We start from the raw sequence: 16495 nt of genomic DNA on the forward strand, positions 1-16495 counted from the left end.
TACACCTGGCATATAGAGAGTACATTTGTCCTTACCATGGTCAGGATGAAATATAACTTTTAATGAGCCATTTACACTTGACCTAATTCCATGCTAACCAAAGAGCCATTCAATTAGTGAGCCATTCTCTCCAACAAGCAAAAGCATTCTGTATACTAATCGGAAGGTTATATTCTTCATTACAAGGTGTAATTTCTATTTTATTCAAATACTCAATAATTCAAAAACTGTCCTCTCTGACCCAGGGTTTGAACATGAAAAAGTTGATTTTTTAAACACTTCATGCATGTCACCAAAACCAAGATTTCCAAGCCAACGCCTGTTTGAAAAAGAAAACCTATGATACGAATAAAGAAAAGAACTATCCAGAAGGAATAGAGAATTTGGAGAGCTTGTATAAATTGATTATTGTGGGAAGCCCTGAAATTTCTTCTTCTACTCAATTTTACATTTTGTTTTTAAATTATATGATCACTCTTTGTGACAGAATTGAGTGATTTAAATCTATAAATAACAATCTATAAACCTTCTGTTGATTTACTATACCCTTTTGACCTGAATCATTATCTATGAAGATGAAGGCTTGAGACAAGAACGATCTCACTTATTTCAGATATGACATATCAGATCTCAAATGATTATGGCATACCTACTCAGAACAATCTCAGAGGTCTCTTCAGAGAATGGCATGGCTTTCCTGTTGTTAGGTCATTTTATATGAGACTCTACTTTTGGTTCAACAATTCTCAGTACACCAAGAAATGAGAAAAGAAGTCTGACCTGCCATTTGGAAAACCAGGACCATAAAACAAGTGGATGACCCCCAAATTCATGTGTCAAAATTTGAATCCTTAATGTAATGGCAGTAGGATCCCTGGGAGGTGATTAGGGCACAAGGCAGCCTTCATTAGTGGGATTAGTGCCCTTTTGAAAGAGGCCCAAGAGATTTCCCTCACTCTTTAACCATCTGACAAAGTGAGCAGCCTCTGAGTCAAATGGTAGGCTCTCACCAGACAGAAAATTTGACAGTAACTTCTCCTTGACCTTCCCAGTGTCCAGAACTATAGAAGCAAATATCTACTGTTTGCAAGTCCTAGACCACTATCTAGCACGTAGTTTGAATGAATAAATATGAAAATGGATGTATGAATGTGAATTGTTCCTTAAAGGCCTGATTGCTTCTAAACAAAACAAATGCAGCCTTGTCTAGGTTGGTAAACTCCAGGCCAAACCTAGCACTATAAAAACAAGCCTATGGTACTACTTCTCTATGAACCATCTTTAGGATTCTAGATGCCTTTCTAATCTTCTCTTTTTCTGCTAACGTCATTAAATTATACTGTACTTACCTTAATCCTATATATTTTATTTGTTTTTGAAAGGTTAGTTCACTATTGGTCTTGATAAGATTAATAATAATAATAATAATACAAGCATATTTCTTAATGGCTGTATATATCTATTTCAACATTTGCAAAGCACAATATAAGAGGTGGCTTTGAAACTCAAATAAAATACTGTGGAAGCAACTGATAAAATATAATAACTTTACCATTTTATATTCTTATTTTAATACAATTACTGGAATAAATTTTCATAAATTCTATTCAAATTGTTTCCCCCATTCGATCATCCACTCATGCAATAAGTATGGAGCATATGTAATATTTCAAGATACCCTACGGATATAGAAGTAAAAAAAAAACTGGTATTTCATGCCCTTTTCGAGGTTTATACATTCTAGTCTATGTATTTGGGAGATGGGGGAAACAGACAATGGCAAAAATATGCATCACTAGTATTAGTTTTCTATTGCTATTGTAAATATTGCCATCAATTTAGTAACAGGAAATAGCATAATATTATTATCTTATAGTTTTTCCAAGTTCAAGGTCCAACAGAGAAGTCTGGAGTGGTTCTAAACTAGAGTACTTGCCTAGCATATATAAGGCCCCATCAATGCCCAGTATCACAAAAAAAAAAAAAAAAAAGAGTCCAACACAAGTTTCATTGGGCTAAGATCTTGGTGTTGATAAGGGTGCAACCTCTCTGGATGCTCTAGGACTGTTTCTTTACCTTTTCCTACATCTATACACCTTCCTTCATCATCAAAGCCAACAATCTTTCTTCTCTCTGGCTATCTTTTCATAGTCATCTCCTTCTGACTACAGAAGTGGTTACATATTAGGCGTAAATAATTCAAGATTATCTCCCTGTCTTAAGGTCCCTAATTTGATCATATTTGCAAAATCTCTTTTGGTATGGAAGATGGCATATGCACATATGCCATATGTGAAGGTAACTTTGGAGCCCATGATCCTGTATATTCAACCATGTCACGTAGCAAAGAGGGCTCTGAAGAAAATAAAGATCAAAGCAGCCAGAAGGTGATGGGGAAATGCTTCCTTTTCTTAAATTTGCCAAAAATATCTGAAATGTGAGACCAGCACTTCTCACACAGATTTATTTTAAATTGAATAAGCAGAAGACACAACATGACACCTATCAAACATGTAAAGGGCATAATAGTGGTAATCAGAGGTTATAGCACGACTACCTATTGTTAGTGAACAACTGTGCCTAAGTGCTTTTGTGACATAGACTTCCTCTGGTTACTTTTGTCATCTTCAAGAAATTCCCACCTTTGCAGCAGAGAATCTCCTCCATACTTATGAACCAATCTGCTGTGGTGGCCATCTGCCAGAAGAGTTAAAGTTCTTGCCATCATAAACTGACTATTTATTTGGATCTTCTTCAAATCACATCAACACTTTCTAAAGCTGAATAAGGATGGGCAAAATCCCTTAATTACTGTTGCTAGACATCACTATTTCTCCTGATTTGCAACCTCATTTGCTTATTAGCTGCAATATTATCTTCTGTCCTTGGCTTCTCCTAATCTTTCTTTCACCCTTTGAATCAACACTATTCTGTAATTGTGTCCTCTAAAATATTGGGCTTTTTTTTACTTTTTTCTTTTACCTGACACACTGAATATTTATGGAGCTTAGTGTGATATTTCAGTAAGTTATCCAGTGTGTAATGATCAGATACAGATAATTGGCACATCCTCCACCTCAAACATTCATTACCTCTTAGGGCTGGGAACATTAAAAATTCTTTCCATTGGCTATTTTGAAATATATGATTAATTCTTGTTGACCATATTTATCATATTGTGCACTAGAATGTACTCCTCCTAACTAAATGTACTCCTATGCCTACTGACCTTCCACCTCCTCCACCCTCACCCCACTACTTCCCAGACTCTGGGAACCTCTATTCTTCCTATTACTAAGCTTTGTACACTATTAAAAGCAAAAGTCATATTATGTATCATGTATTACTGACCACCATTAAAGATTAGAAATTATCAGCAATGTAATTACCAAGAAAGCTAAAGCTTAGCTGTTTTTTACCTAGTTTTCTAATTAAAATTTTAATTAAGACGCAAAATATGTTACATATTTTCTTTAATTGAAGATATTCAAAAATTACTCTTTCCTTGAATTAGAGACATTATTATAGTCATTCATTACTGTCTTAAACTGCAGTGGATTATTTTTTCATACTTGTTTTCAAAATGTCATAATATGTGCTAATTCATTTACAATTTACCTGAGCTTTATAATTTTCAATTTGTAACCTATGGTCTAAATGCATATGTAACCAAGTATATCAAAGTAGTTTGAAAACCTCAAGATAATCAACAAGAAATAAATGGTCTTAGAGATTTCCTATAGATGTAGTGTGCGAACTTGAATGCACAGAGGTCTTTACTATGAAAGGTAGAATTTTATTATTTTGCATTATTTCTGTTGTTAAAACTGTAGCTATTGCATTTTCTCCTCTTGCAACATTAACTTGCACTGGTTATCTTCTTATTGCTTTGTGAACTATGTAAAAAAATATAACTTCCCTGTAGTGCTACTTTCTAAAAACACAGAGGACTATACATAGTTCCTGCCAGAATAAAAGGAACTTCTCTTTACTGAGAAAAGGAAGTTTTCAGCTGTGGTGTAGAGAGATTAGGGGATTTGTGGAAGAACTGCCTAGAACTGACTACGTGAAGCTAAGATAACACAGTATAGGAAAACTAAAATGAATTTAAGTGTTCTTAAATTCTAAATGTTTGGATTACTTTCCCTAACTTGTTCCATCACTCTAACATAAATTATAGAAAACGTGGTAATTTAGAAGTTGTTAAAGGAAAAGAAAATTTTAAGCAAAGAAAAACTGGGAAATGAGATTTGAAATATCCTATCCTCTGCAATGCATATTGCCTCATATGACAAACTGGCAGCGTGATTCAAGAAGCAGTGAGGGAACTGTGAAATGTGGATGTTCTTTTTTTATTATTATTCATTTATTCACATGTGCGTACATTGTTTAGGTAATTTCTCCCTCTTGCTTTCCTTCCCCCACCTTCTTCCCTCCTCCCCCCTCCCCCAAGCAGAACCTGTTCTGCCCTTATCTCTAATTTTGTTGAGAAAACATAAACATAATAAGGAAGACAAAGATACCTTAAAAGCAACTGAGGCCAATAAGAAAAGGGGACCAACTAGAGAAAAGGTTAGATCAAAAAGAATTAACCTAGAAGATAACACACACACACACAGGAAATCAATGTGAGTCAACTCCCTGTATAGCTATCCTTATCTCAACCAGCAAAAACCCTTGTTCCTTCCTATTATGGTTTATACTCTCTCTTCAACAAAATTAGAAATAAGGGCAAAATAGTTTCTGCTGGGTATTGACGGGGTGGGGGGAGAGGGAGGGAGCAGACTGGGTGGTAAGGGAGGAGGTGGGGGCAGGAGGGAGAAATGACCCAAGCCTTGTATACACATATGAATAATAAAATTTTAAAAAAAGAGCGTTTTTGCTAGTTGAGTTAAGAATAGCTATACAGAGAGATTCCTAGCATTGCTTCCATGTACAAGTGTGTTACAACCCAAGTTGATTCATCTCTAACTGATCTTTACACTGGTTCCTGAAACCCTTCTCATGTTGACCTCTGTCACTTTAAGCTTCTGTATTAGTTCCTCTGGAGTGGGGACATCAAACACTTTCAGGTTTTGGGTTTTCTACCTATTCACATATCTCCCTTATGTGCTCTTCCCTTGTCATGTGACCCAAGTCCAATCACATTGCTGTATTTGCCCTAGATCTGAAGTTCACATATGAGGGAGAATATACCATTTTTGGTCTTCTGAGCCTGGCTAACCTCACTCAGAATGATGTTCTCCAGTTCCAACCATTCACTTGCAAATGATAAGTTTTCATTCTTCTTCATGGCTGCGTAAAATTCCATTGTGTATAAATACCACATTTTCTTAATCCATTTGTCAGTAGTGAGGAATTTTGGTTGTTTCCATAACTTGTCTATTGTGAATAGTGCTGCAATAAACATGGGTGTGCAGGTGCCTCTGGAGTAACCTGTGTTGCATTCCTTTGGATATATCCCCAGGAGTGCGATTGCTGGATCATATGGCAGGTCTATGTTCTTTAATTGTCTCCTCATCTTGGTGTGCTGGTCTATCTTCCACATAGCTTTGTCTTTCCAGAATGCCTCATATTTCTTTAACCTTTGCAGCCAGCTTAATGCCTACTCATCAGACATCTTCCTGTGCTTTGTTTGCTCTCAGAAGCCTCATGCACCCATCACCCTACTCTCATCACACCAATATGGCTGTCTACCCACATGTCTGTATTCCCTTGTTGAATCTAAACTCCATGGAGACACACACATGTTTTTTCTTAACTGTTGTAGCATGAATAAGCAGTTACTCAGCAACTGGCACATACTTAATTCTCTCATACAGTTTGTGACAAAGTAAACACTGTGATAATTGGGTATTCTTCAACTGATACTTGGCCTTACGATGAACTCCAGCCCTCTTAGCAAAGACTGCACTTGAAGGGCATAGTGCCTGCTGGGAAGAGGAGGCCTCCCTCTCAGGCCACACAATCCTCAGGTGTTTATTCCTATCATCATCTTTTCCTTTGTCAAGAAAATTTTTCAAAGACTATAAAAATACAGGATGAAAATGCACCCTGTATTGCCTTTGAACTATTTTATACATCAGTAAATTGTAGAAAATTGACAGTAATGCAAATGAATTGCATCCTCCAGTAGACTGCAACTGATGATTTTCCTATGTATTTGAGCTAATATTGCATTTAGTTATAAAAGTGTTTATCTTTCTGAATGCCTTCATATGTATGTGTTATGTAATTTTTCCTTAAACCTAGTTTATTTATAGAAATTGGCATATATATCTTACATTTGTGTATAACTTAACATTTTATCTTTTAAAAATTATTCTTTCACACCTGTTAAAATTTACAAAAGAAAACCTATTCAGCTTCAACCAAATGAAAGGCCTAAAAATGTATTTTATAAAGTATGTGTTGAGAATATCACGAGTTTGATTTTAAAAACAACATAAAGCTGACAGAGCTAGAGCTGCGCAAGGCAAGGATGGCGGACGCAGATCTCGCGTTTCCATTATGTACACAGCTCCACTGCAAAGGTGGTCAATGTACTTAAAACTCGAAGGACCTTCTGTAAGAAGTGCGGCCAGCATCAGCCTCACAAAGTGACCCAGTATAAGGGCAAGGATCCCCTGTATGCCCGAGGAAAGAGACGCTATGATAGGAAGCAGAGCAGCTATGTTGGGCAGACAAAGCCAATTTTCCTGAAGAAGGCTAAAACCACAAAGAAGATTATACTGAGGTGTGAATATGTTGAACCTAACTGCAGATCCAAGAGGATGCTGGCTATTAAGAGATGTAAGCATTTTGAACTGGGAGGGGACAAGAAGAGAAAGGGCCAAGTGAACCAGTTCTGAGAGTTATGACTTTTTTTTTTTTTTTGGTCTTAATTCGAGGGTGAGATACTGAAGCTATATAAAAATTGCCTGTTGGAAAATAAAATTAGTGTCAATCCCCCCACCCTCCCCCAAAAAATCTGACAGAACAAGTATTGTCCTGTCATCCTCTGCTTGGTCTTCATAACAGTGACATAATCACCTCCTTTAACTAATACCATCAGGCTAAGCACATATTTTTAATGACTAAATGCTATTTAATCTTTAATTTTAAAGGGAGCATTAATAATGCAATTCCATAAAAGTAAATGAAGGTGAAGATGTATGCCAACATCAATTTACAACTTTCTTCTGTTTAATTAATATTATTACATGTTTTAATTTGAAGTGTGTTTTGCTCATCAACATGAGATGTTTAATTTATATGAATCTTCATTCAAAGGACGGCCTCCAGAGAAGCCACAATTTAGTCTGAGCTGTGCATACAAATTTTGGAAAAAGTATTCAGTTCACAGTGGACTTTGTGGCAAGTAGTCACAATTATGTTGAGCTTACAATGATACAGGATTATTCTTAATAAATTACTTCAACATAATTGATAACAAAAACACTAACTGGGTGACTCCCAGGTTCTGGTTCTTCTTCAATTCCTGAACAAGTAGATTTTCTTATATTACTTGAACACACTTTCCTACTGATGCCACTTGCCAGGTATTCGTTGTCCTTGCTCAGATCAGAGCAGTAATCCTTCACCTGATCTCTCCCGATCTGTTTTCATCATCTAACATACAGCCATAGTGGTTACTTGACTCAACTCAGTATCTTCTACATTCTTCTGTAATTCTTGATTTTTTTAACCTTTAGAGAACACAAATTTGATAATGTTAGTACTTTATGCAAAAAATGTTCCAATGAGCTGGGCCCAGTAGCCTATGTCTTTAATCATAGCTACATGAAGGTAGCAATTGGGAGGGTCATGGCTTAAGGCTAATCTGGGGGGAAAAAAAAGAAAAACATTAACACAATCTTATTTCAATCAATAAAACCCTGAGTGTGGTGGCGTGAACCTGTCATCAAAGCTATTCAGGAAGTGTAAATAGAAGGATCTCAGTCTAAACTGGCCCTGTCATAAATCCATGACTCTGTTGAAAAAACAACTAAAGCAAAAAGATATGAGGGTGTGGCTTACATGGCAGAATACCTGCCTAGTGAAGATAAGATCCTGAGTTCAAAGCCCAGTACAACACTATGTTCCAGTAAGTTTTCTTGTCACTTATTTCCAATTTCTCACACTCTGTGCTATCTGCATATTTCTCCTTGTGGCACTCAAAATTTTCTTCAGCTCTTCATATACCCTGCCTATGATATTGTGCAACACAACACATTCCTTCACATTCTAACTAGTTCTTACTCATCCTTCCAATCTTAGTTCAAAATAAGCTTTTGTGTGAAATCTACCACAACTGCCTGGTAGAGACTGTCTTCTGAGCATCCAAAGAACTCCATCTATATGCAGTTCCTCCCTTTTCTATAAATTTCTTGAGAAATGGAATATTATTTTATCTGTAATATACTGACCTATTTATTGTATATTTATTATATATAATAATATTAATATAGTATATTAATAATTAAATATTAATGTATTTATTATATTAATGGAAAGTAGTAACTCAAGAAGTCCTTCTGAATATACTTTTTTATAAATATGAACTTGTATGTTATGCAACCAATTTCTAGCAACCAATTAGGTTATCTATCAGCAAGAACATTGAACAACTAATTTCAGGGTCCTTTTGAAACTGACACAAAAATTACAAAAATAGAAAGCACAGAACAAATAATAGATTTATTCTCCTTAACATTTTATTTTGCCCAGGGGAATATTATGGGAAATTATACCAAAGTATGAAAATTATACCTTAGAAACACATAATTTTATCAAAATGTACAAAGACCTTACTATTAGTAAGATATTCAGGGTACAAATATCATTAAGATACTTCTCAATCAGCTTTTTTCCAGAATATCAAATTATTACATATGAAGTTTTTGGTATAATAAGTCAAAAGTATTTGACTATTGTACATTTCATATAAAACTAAGACTATGGATAGATATAGAACTTAAAATATCAAAAGTACATGGTCTCAAGGCTCTGAATACAAAAAGAAGTTACTAAATACAAAGAGAAAGAAAAACTTCCACAATTATGGACAGAATTCAGAAAATCCACAAATAGGCAGTAGGGATTGAGATAGATCATATAACATTTGCACAATTTCAAAAGATAAAAATGACATTTCAATTAGAAGGCACAAAAAATGTTTAAAGGGAAACTGGAAGTCTCTCAAAGCCTGTTTTGGATAAAGCATGGAAATATAGTTAAATTAGCTCAACTACAGGAGGATGTATCATATCTCAGATATTAATTATACTATTCTAACCAAACTTAATTTGAAATGCCAGCTTACCTACTTCATAAGCCATATAACCTCATGTAAGTCATTTACTCCATAGTGTTTGATGTCTCCACTGCAGAGGAGCTAATACAGAAACATTAAAGTGACAGAGGTCAATATGGGAAGGGGATCAGGAACTAATGAAAAGGTCAGGTAGAGATGAATCAATTTGGATTGTAACACATTTGTACATGGAAGCAATGCTAGGAATCTTTCTGTATAGCTATCCTTATCTCAACTAGCAAAAATGCTTTTATCTTTCTTATTATTGCTTATGTTTTCTCTTCAACAAAATTAGAGATAAGGGCAGGACAGGTTCTGCCTGGAAGTGGGAAGGGGCGTTGAGGGGAGAGGGAATAAATGAATAAAAAAATTTTAATGTGGAAAAACAATAATGAGGCTTAAATGATATCAACATTTGCAAGACAAATAGTAAAGCTACATATGGATTTACTAATGTTTACTAATATTTTCCATTCTCTTTTTTTTTTTTTCCTCCCTCCATTGACTGGATTCTACCAGTTCATCTTACTTGTTGCCCAGCATGAAAACTTCCTAACTCCTCTCCACAGCATGAAACTACTTTCCCTCTGGCAACATAATGCTGGTTTAGGGTCAGATGTATATTTGAGTTCACACTGGCTAGACATAAGAAATTAATGGTATCCTAGGATAGAAAGAATGCTGAGGAACCCAGTAATAAAATATGATTTAAAGGAAACATGCATCTTTTATTCTAATAAAAGTAAGTAAGTTCAGTAAGATGATTCTGTGTTCATAACCACTCATCCATGATTATTTTAGAAGATGTAAAATGACCAGACAAATTAAAGTCCAACTTGAGGGCTATGACTATTCTGACAAGGAGTGAGACTTCATTTGTGGGTAATAGGGAAAAAAATCAAAGACATTATGCAATAAGGTATATTTAACAATATAATACTGAAAGCAATATGGAAACAGTAAAGAGAGAGAAGTGCATGTGAGGTAAGAAGAAAGGACATGAAAATATTTTGTGACTTGACCAATATGGTATACATAAAGAAACCAAACAAGCCCAGAGAAAGCCAAAGTCCTTTACTTCTGTGTGAACCACAGATTATGTATATTTAAGCCTTGAAGACATTCCTCACTTGTAAAAGATACATGAAAATTATTTAATGTGTCTACTTCATCAGATTTACTATATAAAGATCAAATTATATCTATATCTGGATACATATAAAAGGATTCTGTAGATGCTAAAGTATGAAGTTACTTAAGGGCATATATTAATATTATTTACTATCTAAAACTTACTCTCAATAACAATTCAATTCCCAAGGACAATGTCCTATATAGTATGTTCAAAAATAGTAGCCAACCATCTCTCACTTATATTTCTACATTTAAAACCTGGAATCAGGAGATTTGTGGCACAAATTCAAGCTGGAAACTGGCTGTTCCAGAAATTTTTTATTTTCTCTTTTTTAGCATTGTAGTGGTACATTTTGATTTTCGAAAAACCAGTGATTGAAACTGGCAGGGTTTATGCACAGAAGCAGAGGGGCAGAGGGGGAGGTGGCTCAAATAATGTATACACATGTAAGTAAATGTAAAAACAATAAAATAAAATTTAAATTTAAAAAAAGAAAACACTGGCAGGGTGAAGAGAGATCTTCACAAAACAGAGTTCTATCTAATACAGCTATAGTGACTGCCAAATAATTAGTTTACAAATTTCCAGAGTTCATTGTTTGGTGAACCCAAAATATGCCCTTGGGAATCTTTGAACTGTTCAAATACGGGTAGCTTTAAAACCATTTAAAGAAACTTAAATGAATAAACATTTGGGAGACAATGCTATTCTACCCCATTTGTTCTGTTCTTGAGTGTGGATACCATCATTGCATTCTTTCCATTCTTCCCCAGTGTTTCTTCAAAGACATTACCTCCAGGATGAACACCTTCTGTTTCATATTTCTCCTATGCCAAGAGCATTCTAAAACATTTTGCTCAAAAATATATGAGAACAATAAAAAATTTCTAGCATTATCATTTCTAATCATTTAGTCAGTTTTAGCATGTGTTGGCTTGAATGTTTTGTTAAATATTTCATCACTGGATGCTAGTGTTAAGGCAGCCCTTTGTTAATGCTAATATCATAGGTATGGCCACAAGATGCTAAAAGGTTCAAAAATGCTGCAAAGAATAGTCTGTTCCTGTAGAGTAACTCCTTTAGTGGGTGGTACCCACTGCCTAGGTTCCAAGACTGTTGGATGCTAATGAAACAGAGTGGCTCACTCTCCAGGCATTGAAAGTCATAAGACTTTTTGTTGTGGTTCAACTTAATAGTAATTTATGAAACAATCACGGTAAAAAGTACTGAAGGCTTAGAAGTAAAATCTCCATTAATAATGTTCAGTATTATTAATCTCTTACTGGAAATACATCTTGCCATTTTGCTGGAAGGTGAATGAGGAAAACATTTCCATGTTTAGTGTATACAAACAAACTAAGCTAGAACAAGCACAAATTTATTGGTCATAACCTCTTAAAATATGCCAGCCTTATAATAATCCCAATGATCTTAAAAGTATTAGTTTTAAATTTGGTCCTTTCAGTTGATTATTCTGACTTCAAATTGAATTTAAACATTTTGCTACAATGATTATGTTCATCTCAAGTCAGCTGAATATTTATAAGTTATTCTTTTTACCAAATCAATGTTTTTACTCTCCCCAATCCTGAATATTTGGGAAGAATAGATAAGGAATGGTTTCCAATTATTAAAGCACGAATACATTCTTTTTTAGTGTTTTGGGACTTCAGATCAGCAATACAGTTTGTTACAATGTCTTCCTCTTTATTTTTTGAAAACATTGGTGCTACTTGTATTAATGGATCCTTCTTGCATGGAATAGTTAATGTCATTTTTGTTTTGAGATTGAGGGAAATAAAATTTTCTGAAATTGTAGATGGTACTAAAGTAGTAAGTGTATTTAAACTTCATAATGACCATATTTGAAAAGCACTTTTGTATCACTATATTGTACATTGGAAAATAAAGGTAAAGAACTGTCAAGTAACTTGTTTAACATAGCACAGATAGAATCCAAGCTGCTGGCTCCAGTATCTATATTCTTATCTCTTAATGCTCTATAATGCTTTAATCACCACAAAGAAAACAATAGTTATGATACAAAATATAATCCAGCATTATCATTGCAGTAGCATTTTCCATGACCAGTCATAAAAGTTTAAAAAGGTAGCTTAAGTACCATATTTATGTTAAAAATTTTGAAATTTTGGCTTTGATTCAATAATGTAATATTAAATAATTTTCAGAATATGAAAGTAAACTTTAATTACTGTCATAAGCTTTAATTATTTTTATTGCATATTGAATAAAATAAGTTTAAACCACAAGCCACATGTCTCAAATTTTAATGAGAATGACTTTGCTGAAAAACTTCAAGGAACTATTGACACAAATGATTTTGAAAATGCAGAGCACATATCTAAGTGTTAGGTTTTAATTTAGAATCATAGAGAATAAAGTTTTTGAATATTCACTCATCAATTAACAAAATATTCTTTTTTATTGTTGTGCTGGGTGGGGATACATTGTGGCATTTATAAAAGTTCTTACAATATAACAAATATATCACACTTAAATTCACCCCATCCACCATTCTCCTTCAATCCTTCCTCCCCTATTCCTGGAATAGTTTCAATAGATACAATTTTTCCATTTAAATACATCTGTACATCATATCTTTTATTACATTTTTTTCAATGACAGATAACAGTCTACAACCCAAAAAGGCAAAAACCTATTATGTCATTTAAAGACTGTGATTTTTATCCTTAAACTATTAATCCCTGTGGTAGGAAGCTATATTTTTTAAATTGATTGTAGAAAATTGTTTTTCTCTTCAAGTTGTAAATCCTTCTGTCATAGCAGCTTGATTTTATTAACTATCTTTGTGAGTATTAACCCACTGATTCTTTCCTTACTGGTATTCTCATGACTAATTTAATTAGTTATAGGAAAATTCTTTAAAATAAGAGACATGCTTCAACACCTCACTCCTTGTAAAAGGAAATAACAGCTTATTTGATTAGTTTAGTGAATGAGTGGTTCTAACAAATTAACCTTAAAACTCAACACAGAATCTTGATTTTTCCACCTCAGGAAGACACTGACAACCTAGGGGTTGAACTGACACAAGTGACCCAATGAAAGTGACTGCAACTGTTCTGTCTGCAGAGTTGAAATAATAAAATTACTTAATCTTGGGCTGGGAGAGAGATCCCAAGGAGTCAGGATCAACAAAAATAACACCTACATAACACTCATTACTCTAAGTGGAATCTCTTTCCCATCCTTATTACAGACCCCATATGCTTCACGGGCAGTCAAAGATTAGCATAGCTATTTGCACCATGTAAACATATATGCACACAAATGAATTCAAAAGCATGTGTTTAATTCTAAAGAATTCTATTTGCCATTACTATCTTTGATTATGATGATGACCCTTTTATAAAATTGAAAATTAATATTAAGAAATTTGAATTTTAACTAGATAACCTAGTTAGGGTGCACCTTTCTCATGGTACTGTCCCCAATAATGGCAAGTTTTAAATAGCTGAATGCTTGACATGTCAAAAGAGTAGTATATTTTAATAAGAAAAACCTCAGACTGGCTTATCTTAGCTTTAGAACTAGACAGAACCCAAGAAAGATGAACAGTGACCTACTAAGGCCAGCCTGTTTCTAACTGAGAAAGCAAGACCAATACTTTGGGGCAAGGTTTCATGACCTCAGCACTGTTTACAATTGGGAACAGAAAATTCTTTTGTGTGGGGATCTCTGTGCATCCAAGATATTTTGCAGACTTTCAGACCTATTGACCCTAGTTGCCAGTAGCAACCCTCAGTTGTGAAAACCAAAAATGTTTCCAGATAGTGACATATATGCCTTGGAAATCAAAATCACCCCCAACTGAAAACTACTACTTTGGGACAAGGAGAGAGAATCTTCCCTCTCAAAAAACAATTACCAGAATAGAAGGTTTAAGGTAATAGCAAAGCACTGCAGAAGACAAAAATGAATCACAAAAGGAGAATGTATATACAGCTAGAAACTTGATTAAAAAGTAAAAAGTGTCAAATGCAATCAATCCAACCCCCCAAGGGAGCAAGTAAGAGTACTGTCTCCAATTGCAAGGTCTCCTATCCCTTCTCTATTCATCCCTATCTAAGAATGACAAGACTTGTGTTATTTTTTAAAATGGAACTTGGTGTAGAAAAATAAAATCCTCAAGTTCTATATGAATATTTTAAAGCACAACATCACTTATTTCACCCCATTATTCACCAAGGACATTAGTGTACAAAATATCATCCCGCTATGCTTTGGCCATAGCAGGTTTCACTATTGATAGCAATGTTTTCCTGCCACATTTCAATGCAATTCAAATTCCCCTTAACATTGCATTCTAGGCAGAACCCATCACTAATCAGAGTTGACATGTGGAATAAAATCAATTTTTCATACCTGTTATGGATGCTATGTTTCTCTCTATGCATTCTAAGTCTAATCCAGCTATTTTGGCAATCACTTAAATCTATTCACTTCCGGTGAGCTTCTCTTTATATCAGATGTAATAGCATGCTTTCACCCATGTTGCTGTAAACTATCTAGACTGGCAAGTTCGAGGCACTGTGGAATGTTATCTTACTAAGGAAGCTCTTGCATTATTTACTTGTGCTTAAATCATGGAGATATCTGAAATTGCTTCCCATGCCACATACATACATTACATTTTCAGGTAGCTCAAGTCACCTGTAAATTTGATAAGAATTATTTCTATCTCTTTATCAGATAACCCAATAAAAATTTCAATTCAACAGATTTCTGTTGTTTAAGAAACCTCACTATTTTATCACAATCTACCTTTGGATAATATTGGTTCAATATTTAATCAACAAACATCTCCAGAGAAGTAAGTCTTTCAACAGTTTTCTAAATGATAACTATCCAAGTGTAGCTTCCAGTCACATATCTCTGTCAAAAACTTTACTGAAGTATGGATACATGGGATCCACCACATTTTCCAATTCCACTTCTAAAGACAGAAGTAAGGCTAATATGATATGACTTGTTTTTAATGAATATTTTAAATGAATACCATTCTTAACAGCTCCCTCTTCTCAGGGCTCTCAAAACTCTAAGGCTATGCAGATGTATTTATAATCTCAAAGATAAAATGTCTCCCCTAATTTCTTTCAATTTCTATGAGGGGATTATCAATGTTCCTTCTGGTTTCTAGCTTTATGCCTCAATGGAAGGTATTCAGTTAATAAAGAATCCAGCCATCCCATACAGGCTAACATAAACTACACGTTAGTGATTAGGTAATCCTCCCATTGAAATGACCTATGGTATCTCTAATTTCAGAAAAGTTTCTTGGACCACACTATCCCACATTGTGTTTCAAGGGCTACAAAACATTTTAGAATTCTCTCTCCCATGATTTCCCATTCCCTACCCCTGTATGTCTCCCCTTCATTCTTAGAAGCAAAACTCAATATTCTTTTTGTTTATTCTCTCAAATGAACACAGCCATTTGCTTTGGCTCCTTTTCATTTTACCTATCATCTTCTACAAAGGCACTTTTGTAAAGTAGAAGAGGGTGAAAATTCATTTACTTACCAAAAGACTTGTAGTATGAGTGGCTAAAGTAAACTGGATGTCAGGGAAAAAAAACAGTGCAAGTCCAGTGAAGTATGGCAGCTGACATTCTGCTTCAGTGTTGGGAAAAAAACAGGAACTGATGTGGACCATGGCAGCTTGTAAAGGGTATGCCTGATCTAAGAGGGCAGCTGTTATTTTTAGCTACAAAAAAAGTGTTTGACATGTAGACACATTGATCTGGTCTGTTGAAAGAATCTGGGAGTCAAAAGTCTGTGTAAATATCCTAAATTTAAAATACTGGTTTATTTTAATATATCATTTAAGTCAAAATAAATATCTATAGACTGCCTAAGGCTTGAGGTAAATCAGTAGGCAACCACTGTTCTGAACAAAAAACATCTTTCCCAGTTCATCTTGGTGCTGGCTGTTAAACAAATAAAATTTTCACCAGCACCACATCATCTATATTTTAAATGCCAGAAAAAGCAGTTCATGCACATGTAGTAACTTGTCAATTT

The 16495-nt window shown here is 34.5% G+C and overlaps 1 protein-coding gene and 1 long non-coding RNA gene across 2 annotated transcripts in view; one reads left to right on the forward strand and one right to left on the reverse strand.

The window, feature by feature from the left end:
* The window catches only part of LOC141410772 (uncharacterized), a 201065-nt gene extending 184947 nt beyond the window's left edge, over window positions 1-16118 (reverse strand). Inside the window, exon 1 of the long non-coding RNA XR_012435555.1 lies at window positions 15996-16118. This is a non-coding gene — a long non-coding RNA (uncharacterized lncRNA). The remainder of the gene's footprint in view (window positions 1-15995) is intronic.
* On the forward strand, window positions 2269-6955 carry LOC109675679 (large ribosomal subunit protein eL42-like). Its single transcript, XM_020152336.2, has 2 exons — window positions 2269-2387; window positions 6521-6955. Exons 1-2 carry the CDS (start codon window positions 2269-2271, stop codon window positions 6849-6851), a joined length of 450 nt encoding a protein of 149 aa, XP_020007925.1. The 3' UTR covers window positions 6852-6955.
* Window positions 16119-16495: the final 377 nt, after the last annotated feature.

The sequence above is a fragment of the Castor canadensis genome, chromosome 9 (genome assembly GCF_047511655.1).
Source record: "Castor canadensis chromosome 9, mCasCan1.hap1v2, whole genome shotgun sequence".
NCBI classification, from domain to species: domain Eukaryota; kingdom Metazoa; phylum Chordata; class Mammalia; order Rodentia; family Castoridae; genus Castor; species Castor canadensis.